Source organism: Bombina bombina, chromosome 7 (assembly GCF_027579735.1).
Source record: "Bombina bombina isolate aBomBom1 chromosome 7, aBomBom1.pri, whole genome shotgun sequence".
Lineage (NCBI taxonomy): Eukaryota > Metazoa > Chordata > Amphibia > Anura > Bombinatoridae > Bombina > Bombina bombina.
Genome location: NC_069505.1, coordinates 345,924,876 through 345,937,188, shown reverse-complemented (window position 1 = coordinate 345,937,188; position 12,313 = coordinate 345,924,876). Strand labels below are relative to the sequence as shown.

The 12,313-nt window shown below is 37.7% G+C and overlaps 1 protein-coding gene across 2 annotated transcripts in view; it reads left to right on the top strand.

Annotated features, from left to right (window-relative positions):
• The window catches only part of LOC128666415 (inter-alpha-trypsin inhibitor heavy chain H2-like), a 165,858-nt gene that overhangs the window by 38,158 nt on the left and 115,387 nt on the right, over positions 1–12,313 (top strand). For both annotated transcript variants that reach the window (XM_053721015.1, XM_053721014.1), the window contains one exon: positions 758–781. Coding sequence is in view for 1 of the 2 variants with exons in the window: in XM_053721014.1 (XP_053576989.1) it covers positions 758–781 (24 nt within the window). In the remaining variant the exon portion in view is untranslated. The remainder of the gene's footprint in view (positions 1–757; positions 782–12,313) is intronic.

Genomic DNA, 12,313 nt, shown 5'->3' with positions numbered 1-12,313 from the left:
TGTAAGCTGCTTGTAGTAGAATCCAATCAACATTGTTTATTCTCCAGAAAGTTTTGACAGCAAACAGGTAACACCCAAGATAAAAGGCAATCCCTACTGCACTGGGGCAAATCCCTTAATTGCATCCTTACTGCATCCTTAGCAGCCTAGAATAATGGAAGTAAAATCCCCAGTTGTGCTATAAAGTTTCAGTAAAAATCCCACAGCTCCTACACATGCTAGCACAGGAGTAGGAATGTTTGTAATTGGAATCTTCCTCCTGGGATCGGTCCATATTATACATAAACAATACCTCTGTACCAGGACCTTGTATCATTCTTGGATCTTCTACTCTTTCTCTTTAAATAAGACAGCCCAATAGATTTGGCAAATCCTTCACATCTTTTTTTCACTGGTTTCTGTTAACTTTATCAATGATCTTGCAGGCTTTACAAAATTACAAGGGTAATAACCAGGTGCTTAATGTATTTGTTGTTACCAATTACTTGAATTTGAAGGGGTTACATGTTAGCTTTGTACTACACTGTCTTGTATATTAGGTGATCATCTGGCTTTCAATATGTGGGTAATCTCTCACTACTTCAGCTTTTTTTGGGTAGTCAGTAGTAACAGCAACAATGTATTTTCAATATATTTTTTTAACCTTAAACAGTCCTGCAAACAACTTAAAATATGGAGAGGAAAAAATACCCTATAGACATATAGGTAATAATTAATGGGGTTGTTACAAATAACTGTCTGTCTTTCTCTCCCTTAGATAACCATCACATTAGTCATAGTGGTGAGTATGTATGTTTATAATAATATTTTATATTCCTCTTTGTGATTTGCTATAAGAAACAAATTAATCCATGAATACATTTTCATACAGAAATAATTTAAGGGACATGAAACCAAATTTTTTAATTTCATGATTCAGATAGAATATTTGATTTAAAAAAACAAAACATTTACTTCTCTTGTCAAATTTGCTTCGTTCTCATGGTATCCTTTGCTAAAGGAACAGCATTGCACTACTGGGAGCTAGCTGAATATAATGGGTAAACCAAGAGGTCTGTGTGTGCAGTCATCAATCAGCAGCTAGCTCTCAGTAATGGATTGCTGTTTCTGAGCGTACCTAGGTGGGCTTTTCAACTATGGAAGGATATCAAGAGAATGACAGAAATTAGATAAAATAAGTAAATTGGAAAGTTGTTTAAAATCATATGTTCTGTCTGAATCATTAAATAACAATTTTGGGTTTCATGTCCCTTTAAATATATAAACAAGATAATGTTTGAAATGCTCATATTTGTAATTTAAAATGTAATAATATTTTAATTAGTTTAAATTCTGTTTTGTATAAATTGTTGAACTCATACTTTATTTTTGTAGATTTATTAATTATAGTACCAGTTCTCAACTCGAGAAGTCGTCTGCTCGCTTTCGCTACATACGGGCAGCGGTCGAACAGGATACACTGCCCGTATGTATCATTACACGCTCAAGTGAGAGTATAAAGCCCGTCCCTTCTCTCGCATGACCAATCGCGTGGGAGAAGGGACTGTCAATCACCTTGGAGCGAGCGTGCACTCAGTGATTTGTCTCTGGCACCTCAGAGGTGGTGTAGAGTGTAAGAAGCAGCCATCTAATGACCGCAGCTTCTTACATTGCGGGAAGCACGCTCGCATATGCGAACCTGCCTCTCAAGGGCTCCCACTGCTTAGTTCATGGAGCCCTATATCTAGTTTTTCATCTGACCAGCCATGTATATTTGTATGAACTGTTTGTTATTTAGATCATTATATTTCCAGAACAATAACAATTAAAGGTTATTTAATAAAGGTAAATAACCATATGGTAAAAGGATAAAAATATGCATGAAAATGTTTAATTATAGAGTTATGATTTTATTAGCAAAAAAATATGCTGCGTTTTTCAAATCTGTTGAGTCCCTTTGAAAAACAACTTTAATTGGTATTTAATTTACTTTTTTAAAGGAATACACTATAATTTTAAAATAAAATGTTCAACTTTACAGTATACCTGTATAATTTGTTGTCCCCTTTTCATGTTATTCCCAAAATGAAGCATTATCCAATTCTCAGAACTGGCAGGGCACATGGCAGGTTTCAAAAGCCTAACCCTGCCACATATCTATTCTTAACTGGCTTCAGCAGAGACGTCCAGATAAAGAACTGTAAAGCAATAGTGATTTTTCTAACATAATAACTGTGGATAGCTGTGTCTAATCCAGTCTTGTTTGTCTGCTCCAAATAAGGCAAGGGGTGGGTGCAGTATAACTGTTGAAAAACATTTGCAGCAAACAAGGTGTTAATATGCTTCAAATATTTTCAAACTCTTTGTTAATGCATTACAAGGCTGCAGAAACATGTTTTAATTGCAAAGTATTTACTGTCCCTTTAAAGGCACAGATAAGTCAAAATTAAACTTTTCTGATTCAGATAGGGCATACGATTTTAAGCAACTTTCCAATTTACTTTATCATCAAATTTTCTTTGTCCTCTTGGTATTCTTAGTTGAAAGCTAAACCTAGGTAGGCTCATGTGCAAATTTTTAAGACCTTGAAGGCCGCCTCTTATCTGAATACATTTGACAGTTTTTCACAACTAGATGGCGTTAGTTCATGTGTGTCATATAAATAACATTGTGCTCACTCCTGTGGATTTACCTAGGAGTCAGCGCTGATTAGCTAAAATGCAAGTCTGTCAAAAGAACTGAGATAAGACAGCAGTCTGCAGAGGCTTAGATACAAGGTAATCACAGAGGTAAATAGTGTATTAATACAACCGTGTTGGTTATGCAAAACTGGGGAATGAGTGATAAAGTCAATTGGGCCGAATGATCAAGCTCCGAATAGAGCTTGATTCCTCTTGTTTCCGCGCGAGCCTTCAGGCTCGCCGGAAGCAGCAGTTATGACCACTGCTCCATAACTTGTCCGCCTACTCTGAGGCTGCGGACATATATCGGCCCGATCCTATACAATCGGGCTGATTGACACCCGCTAGCCGCCGAATCTGCAGAGGGCGGCATTGCACAAGCAGTTAACCAGAACTGCTTGTGCAATGATAAATGCTGACAGCGTATGCTGGCGGCATTTAACGATGTGCGGCAGACATGATACGCTACATCGTATCATGTCCGCTCGCACTTTCAGAAATTGACCCATTATCTATCTTTTTAAACAATAAAATTCTGCAGAGGACTGTCCTCTTTAACTATTAGAATTTATATTCATAATAATACAATCTTAAAAGGAACATGAAACCCAAAAATGTTTTTTCATGATTCATCTAATCTAAACGGAATCTAATTTTAAACAGCATTCCAATTTACTTCTATTATCTAACATGCTTCATTCTTTAGGTATCCTTTGTTGAAGAAATAGCAATGCACATTGGTGAGTCAATAACATGAGGCATCTATATGCAGCCACTAATCCCTGAACCTATTTAGATATGTTTTTAACAAAGGATATCAAGAGAATAGAGCAAATTAGATAAAAAAAAAAAGTAAATTGGAAAGTTGTTTAAAATTGCAAGCTCTTTTTTGAATTAGTGCACTTGGGTCTATTCCAATACATTAAAAATACTTTTAAATTTGGCAAAATTCTGACAGATACTTTATGTTGACACCCACAGCTATGGTATTTTAGTCAATCAAAAATGTTTTTGAACTAGTATTTACATAATATTTAATGGGACAGTTTACTATAATGTGTCCTTAGTGATCTTTGTTACCTGTGTATTAAATTATTTACAAATAGCTGTTTAATGTTTAGCTCAGCCCATTTAAAAGGGTGTCACTGTAGCTACTCTGAATACAGTAAAATCTTATCAGCTGCTTGCCTGAGTGCATTGTTCCTTTCCTCAGTTTTCATGCATTCTCATTTCACGTGTTAATAAACACAGTTGTTTCCTGGTTTAATAAAAATGTAGAAATATTGCTTAAAGCACATTTAAAGCTGTGACATATGTACAAAGCTAAAATCTGATCACCAGTTTTAGGTATTAAGATATTTAAAAATGGTTAATTATGACTTTCCAATTTACTTCTAGGGGCCGATTTATCAATGTCTGGCGGACATGATCTGCTGTAGCGGATCATGTCTGCCAGACATCGCTAAATGCCGACAGCATAAGCTGTCGGCATTTAACATTGCACAAGCAGTTCTGGTAAACTTCTTGTGCAAAGCCACCCCCTGCAGATTCCCAGCCAATCAGCCGCTAGCAAGGGGTGTCAATCAATCGATCGTACACGATCGGGCGGATTGATGTCTGCAGCCTCAGAGACAGCGGACAAGTTAAGGAGCAGCGGTCTTAAGACCGCTGCTTCTTAACTCCTGTTTCCGGCGAGCCTGAAGGCTCGCGCGGAAACAGGGGTATTTGGCCCCATTTGGGCCATGATAAATCGCCCCCCTAGTATCAAATTTGCTTTATCCTCTTGTTATCCTTTGGTTAAAGGACCACTCAATGCAGTAGAATTGCATAATTAACAAGTGCATAATAAAAAGACAATGATTCAACACCTACTCTGAATTTCTAATAAGCATTAGATTGTTTTCTGACAAATTAATTTTTTTCTCCCATTTTCCGGCCTTTGTATCATGTGACAGACATCAGCCAATCACAGAGTAGTATATACGTATACCCTGTGAGCTTCTGCACATGAAGTAGGATCTTGTTCCCTAGAAAGTGTACGTATAAAAATACTGCAAAATTTGATAATGGAAGTAAATTGGAAAGTGTTTTAAAACTGCTGCTCTTTCTGAATCATACAAGTTTATTTTGACTTGAGTGTCCCTTTAAGGAGCAGCAATGCTGAACACATTGCATGAGCCAATGAAAAAAAATTATATATGTGCAGCAACCAATGAATAACTCCCAGTAGTGTATTACTGATCCTGAACACACCTAGGTTTGCATTCAAATAAAGGATGCCAAGAGAAATTAGAGACTAGAAATAAGCGGGAAAGTTGTTTAAAACTGCATATTCTATCTGAATCATAGAAGTTTAAAGGGACACTGAACCCAAATTTTTTTCTTTTGTGATTCAGAAAGAGCATGCAGTTTTAAGCAACTTTCTAATGTACTCTTATTATTAATTTTTCTTCGTTCTTTTGCTATCTTTATTTGAAAAAGAAGGCATCTAAGCTTTTTTTGGTTCAGACCTCTGTACAGCACTTTTTTATTGGTGGATGAATTTATCCACCAATCAGCAAAGGACAACCCAGGTTGTTCGCCAAAAATGGGCCGGCATCTAAACTTACATTCTTGCATTTCAAATAAAGATACCAAGAGAATGAAGGAAATTTGATAATAGGATTAAATTAGAAAGTTGCTTAAAATTTCATGCTGTATCTGGATCATGAAAGAAAAAATGTGGGTTCAGTGTCCCTTTTCTACTGTGCCTTTGACATTTACTGTGCCTTTAGGTGTCCCAATACAGGATATTTCACACAGCACGAGAACTGCTAACTATGTGGAAAACCAATACTTACAACAACGACACATAGGAAGCACATTTACAAATGGATTTTGTAAATGTTTGTGATTGTAAAATAGTCTCATGTCTGTGTTATATGGGCAAAATAGCATTGCTGAATAAAATAATTTAAGAAACCTCTCAGACATGAACAAGGGGCTGGATATTCTAGATGTGTAGTTGGGGATTTTAACCTAAAACCTTGCTCAAGCATGATGAATCCATACACACTCTATGGCCTTTCTGAAGCATATTTGTCTCATGGTCAGGTTTTGTTATTTCAAAGCCAACAAGGTTGCCTTATTTTTCCTTTATTCTTTTATTTCTGTTGAACTTTTTCAAAGTTTTCTTTTGTGTATATTTTAGAGTCAACTGTTTTATATAGGAAGTGTTTTTCCTTTTCCATTTGTTTTCTAAAGTTTTGAAGGCTTTAGTTGTGATGGTATCTTTGACAATGGAACTCATCTATTCAGACATCCCAACCTGCAAAATCTAATTTCATGGAGGTGGCTTTACCCGCTACTGCGCCATAACCCCCGCCCTCCCAGTTATATATTGGACACCTTGAAACCCTAAATAAGATAGAGACTTATCATTAAAGTAGCTTCCCACGAAAGTCACATTAAAAAAAAGTAGCTTTATTGCACAACCACATACAACAAACCTATTTTCCAGTAATCGTACACTTGTTGAATGCTTAAATATTTTAGAATACGAAGTTTAATTACGTGCAGTAAATAAGGTAGTATTTGTGTTTTATTTTATTAAAATCAAGGGGGGCTTTTTGGTTACTGATGCATGCTTTGAGGGTTCTATAATGTCCCAGCACCTAAAGGCATTGCCCAAAGTAATCAGCTCTTTTACCTGTAAAAAAAAATACAATACCCCTCCCCAACATTTAAAACCCACCACCACCCACACACCCCTACTCTAAAACCCCCCGATCCCCCCTTAAAAAAACCTAACACTACCCCCCTTAAGATCACCCTACCTTGAACTGTGTTCACCCAGCCGGGCACCGATGGGCCAGAAGAGGACATCCGGACCGGCAGAAGTCTTCATCCTATCCAGGCAGAAGAGGACATCCGGACCGGCAGACATCTTCATCCAGGCGGCATCTTCTATCATCATCCTTCCGGAGCGGAGCAGAGCCATCTTCTATCCAGCCGACGCTGAGCCATCCTCTTCTTCCGATGTCCTAAAGCAGAATGAAGGTTCCTTTAAATGACGTCATCCAAGATGGTGTCCCTCGAATTCCGATTGGCTGATAGGATTCTATCAGCTAATCGGAATTAAGGTAGGAAAAATCAGATTGGTTGATTTAATCAGCCAATCGGAATGAAGTTAAATCCGATTGGCTGATTGGATGAGCCAATAGAATTGACCTCGCATTCTATTGGCTCATCCAATCAGCCAATCGGATTGAACTTCAATCCGATTGGCTGATTAAATCAACCAATCCGATTTTTCCTACCTTAATTCCGATTGGCTCATAGAATCCTATCAGCCAATCGGAATTCGAGGGACGCCATCTTGGATGACGTCATTTAAAGGAACCTTCATTCATAGTTAGTCGTCGGGAAGAAGAGGATGCTCCGCGTCGGATCTCTTGAAGATGGACTGCTCCGCGCCAGATGAATGAAGATAAAAGATGCCGCTTGGATGAAGACTTCTGCTGGATGGAGGACCTCTTCTGCCCCGATCGGATGAAGACTTCTGCTGGTCCGGATGTCCTCTTCTGGCCCATCGGTGCCCGACTGGGTGAACACTGCTCAAGATAGGGTGATCTTCAATGGGGTAGTGTTAGTTTTTTATAAGGGGGGATCGAGTGTGTTTTAGAGTAGGTGTATGTGGGTGGTGGGTTGTAATGTATTTTCTTTTACAGGTAAAAGAGCTGATTACTTTGGGGCAATGCCCCGCAAAAAGCCCTTTTAAGGGCTGGTAAAAGAGCTGATTACTTTTTTAATTTAGTATAGGGCAGGGAATTTTATTATTTTGGGGGGCTTTTTTTATTTTATTAGAGGGCTTAGATTAGGTGTAATTAGATTAAAATTCTTGTAATATTATTTTATTTTTTGTAATTTAGTGTTTGTTATTTTTTTGTGCTATAGTTTAATTTATTTAATTGTATTTTAGTTTAGATAATTGTAGTTAATTTATTTAATTAATTTATTGATAGTGTAGTGTTAGGTGTATTTGTAACTTAGGTTAGGATTTATTTTACAGGTAATTTTGTAATTATTTTAACTAGGTAGCTATTAAATAGTTATTAACTATTTAATAGCTATTGTACCTAGTTAAAATAAATACAAAGTTGCCTGTAAAATAAATATAAATCCTAAAATAGCTACAATGTAATTATTAATTATATTGTAGCTATTTTAGGGTTTATTTTATAGGTAAGTATTTAGTTTTAAATAGGAATAATTTATTTAATTATAGTAAATTTATTTAGATTTCTTTAAATTATATTTAATTTAGGGGGGTGTTAGGGTTAGACTTAGGTTTAGGGGTTAATAACTTTATTATAGTAGCGGTGACATTGGGGCGGGAGATTAGGGGTTAATAATTGTAGGTAGGTGGCGGCGATGTGGGGGGGAGATTAGGGGTTAATAAAATTTATTATAGTGTTTGCGAGGCGGGAGTGCAGCAGTTTAGGGGTTAATACATTTATTATAGTGGCGGCAATGTCCAGTCGGCAGATTAGGGGTTAATAAGTGTAGGTAGGTGGCGGCGACTTTCGGGGGACAGATTAGGGGTTAATAAATATAATATAGGTGTCGGCAATGTTAGGGACAGCAGATTAGGGGTTCAAAGGTATAATGTAGGTGGCAGCGATGTCCGGTCGGCAGATTAGTGGTTAAATAATTTTATTATAGTGTTTGTGATGTGGGGGGGGGGGGGGCTCGGTTTAGGGGTTAATAGGTAGTTTATGGGTGTTAGTGTACTTTGTAGCACTGAAGTTAAGAGGTTTATGTTCCGGCGTTAGCCCATAAAACTCTTAACTACTGACTTTTAAAGGCGGTAGGAGTCTTGGAGGTAGAGGCTGTACCGCTCACTTCTTCCAAGACTCGTAATACCAGCGTTAGGCAAATCCCATTAAAAAGATAGGATACGCAACTGACGTAAGGGGATTTGCGGTAGACAAAAGTCGTGGAAGAAAAGTGAGCGGTAGACCCTTTCCTGCCTGACTTGTAATACCAGCGGGCGTTAAAAAGCAGCGTTAGGACCCCTTAACGCTGCTTTTTAAGGCTAATGCAGAACTCGTAATCTAGCCGTCTGTCTAACCCCCAAAAATTAAACCTAAGTTATAGAAAATAAAAAATCTATTACTGAAAATAAAAAAACAAATTACCAAAGTTTACAAAATGAAACCTAATCCCTATGAAAATAAAAAAGCCCCCCCCAAAATAAAAACACCCCCTACTCTAAGAATAAACTACCAGTAGTCCTTAAAAGGGCTTTTTGCAGGGCATTGCCCCAAGATAATCAGCTCTTTTACATTAAAAATACACAAAGTCCACCCTAACAGTAAATAATTTGAATAGCCAATAGAATTTCAGTAGCTCTCATCCTATTGGCTGATTTGAATTTGAAGAATCAAATCAGCCAATAGGAATTCAAGGGACGCCATCTTTAATCGCATACCTTGAATTCACTATTCAATGTATGGCGTCGATCGTATGAAGAGGATCCTCCACGCTCCATGGCTCCGCGGTCGCCGGTCTTCTGTTCCAGGGTCGCCGGTCTTCAGCTCCAGGGTCGCCGTTCTTCAGTTCCAGGGTCGCTGGTCTTCAGTTCCAGAGTCGCCGGTCTTCAGCTCCGCCCTCCACTCTGCGCCGAATTGTTCCTGGAAGAAGAAAGAAGAGGTCGCTGATTGGAAGAAGACTTCACCGCCTGGAACAGGACCTTCTTCGCCAGACTTCAGGAATGGTGAGTACCAACCTGGGGGTTAGACAGGTTTTTTTAAGTTTTTTTTTTGGGGGGGGGGTTGTTTTATTTAGATTAGGGATGGGCAGTAAAAGAGCTAAATGCCCTTTTCAGGGCAATGGGTAGTTTAGGTTTTTTAGTGTTAGGTTCTTTTATTTTGGGGGTTTGGTGGGTGGGGGGGGGTTTACTGTTAAGGGGGACTTTGTGTATTTTTAATGTAAAAGAGCTGTTTATCTTGGGGCAATGCCCTGCAAAAAGGGGTGTTTTTATTGGGTGGGGGGCATTTTTATTTTCATAGGGATTAGGTTTAATTTTGTAAACTTTGGTAATTTTTTTTTTTCTGTAACGTTAGCCTTTTTTATTTTTTATAATCTTAGCTTTTTTTTGTAACTTTAGTATTTTTTAGTTGAGTTAATTTGTGTTAATTTAGGGGGGTGTTAGGTTAGGGGGCTTAGTAATTTAATTAGTTATTTGCGTTGTGGGTTTTGGCGGTTTAGGGGTTTATGGGGTAAAAAGGTTTATTGCGATGTGGGGGTTTAGGGGTTAATGGGGTAAATAGGTTTATTGCGATGTGTGGGTTTTGTGGTTTAGGGGTTAATAGGTTAATTAGGCTTATTGCGATGTGGGGATTTTGCGGTTTAGGGGTTAACAGGTTAATTAGGTTTATAGTGATGTGTGGGTTTTGCGGTTTAGGGGTTAATAGGTTATGTTTATTGCAATGTGGGGGTTTTGCGGTTTAAGGGTTAATAGGGTAATTATGTTTATTGTGATGTGGGGGTTTTGCGGTTTAGGGCTTAATAGGTTAATTAGGTTTATTGCGATGTGGGTGGTTGACGATTAAGGGGTTAATTACTTTATTATTTTATTATTTTGCAATGTGTGGGTTTGCGGTGTATGTGTTAATACTTCGTGCGGGCGGTGTTTTTTTTTTTTTTAATGCTCCGTTTGCCTTTGCTGCATCCTGCCATTTTCAGAATCTACCTGGATGCAGCGAAGGCACCACCCTGACATTTTCGTAAATTCTTTTGGCTGTGCACGCAGCAAACATTCTGTTGGCTGCCTCACGCTGCCAACATTCCACTGAGGATGCGTGCACAACTGCCGACAGTGACAGACATTACAAATGCAATTATAGTATAGATGAACTTTTTCAAAGTTTTCTTATGTGCACATTCTAGTGTGGACTGTGATTAATTTTCATTTGTTTTGTAAAGTTTTGAAGGCATTTTTATGATGCTGGCATCCATGACAGTGGAACTTGATCTATAATGCGAGAAGTTATTGGTTGCGAGTTATTTATGAATTCTGCAATTTTCAATTTGTTATGTTGTTGCAAGTTATTTTTCAGCAAGATATTAGTTTCACCTATAAGTTTTATTGAGTTTAGGACATTATATGACCTATGTGAAGTTGGCACCCCATGTTTGTAAAAACTGAATTAAAATATACCATTCGTTTGTGCTGTGTTTGTGCTGATTTGTGCTGCAAAAATGAACATGTGCCGCTTTGGTTTAGGAGATATTGCGCATTATTTTTTAATGAAACCCCACCCACTTTGCACCCCATGTTATTCAATTTTAAAAGCAAATAAACCATTTGTTTGTGCTGCATTTGTGCTGATTTGTGCTGCAAAAACGAACATTTGTTCCGGTTTGATTTCTGAGATATTGCGCATTATATTTGCTGAAACTCCGCCCACTTTGCACCCCATGTTATTCAATTTTATAAACAAACATACCATTTGTTTGCGCTGCATTTGTGCTGATTTGTGCTGCAAAAACAAACGTTTGTGCTGGTTTATTTTTGCAGCACAAATCAGCACAAACGCAGCACAAACAAATGCTATATTTGTTTTTAATACTTAATAATATGGGGTGCAAAGTGGGCGGAGTTTCAGCAAATATAATGGGTAATATCTCAGAAACCAAACCGGAACAAGCATTGATTTTTGCGGCACAAATCAGCACAATGGCAGCACAAACAAATGGTATATTTTGTTTTAAAATTGCATAACATGGGGTTCAAAGTGGGCTGGGTTTTAGCAAATATAATGCGCATTATCTCCGAAACCAAACTGGCACAAACGTTTGTTTTTGGGGCACAAATCAGCACAAACGCAGCACAAACAAATGGTATATTTGTTTTTAAAATTTAATAACATGGGGTGCAAAGTGGACGGAGTTTCAGCAAATATAATGCATAATATCTCTGAAACCAAACCGACACAAACGTTCGTTTTTCACGACACAAACGCAGCACAAACAAATGGTATATTTGTTTTTAAAATTGCATAACATGGGGTGCAAAGTGGGCCGGGTTTCACAAAATATAATGCGCAATATCTCTTAAATCAAACTGGCACAAACGTTCGTTTTTGCGGCACAAATCCGCACAAACAAATGGTATATTTGTTTTTAAAATTGGATAGCATGGGGTGCAAAGTGGGCGGAGTTTCAGCAAATATAATGCGTAATATCTCTGAAACCAAACCGGCACAAACATTCATTTTTGCAGCACAAATCAGCACAAAAGCAGCACAAACAAATGGTATATTTTAATTCAGTTTTTACAATCATGGGGTGCCAAGCCAACTTCACATAGGTCATTATGTGAACATTTTAACAATGAAATGTAGAAATTTAAAATGTATTGCACTACAGATGCTTAGTTGAATAGGTTCATTTGATAAAAGAGGACTATTTTTCACCTCCTAGGTTCAGTTGGTAAAAGAGGAGAGCTGTAATCCAGCTTCTAGGTTATTTTGGTAGAAGAGGACTATTTTTCACCTCCTAGGTTCATTTAGTGAAAATAAAGGACTCTTTTTCACCTTGTTGGTTAATTTGGTAAAAGAGGAGAGCTGTAATCCAGCTCCTAGCTTTAGTGATTTAAAACTTTATGC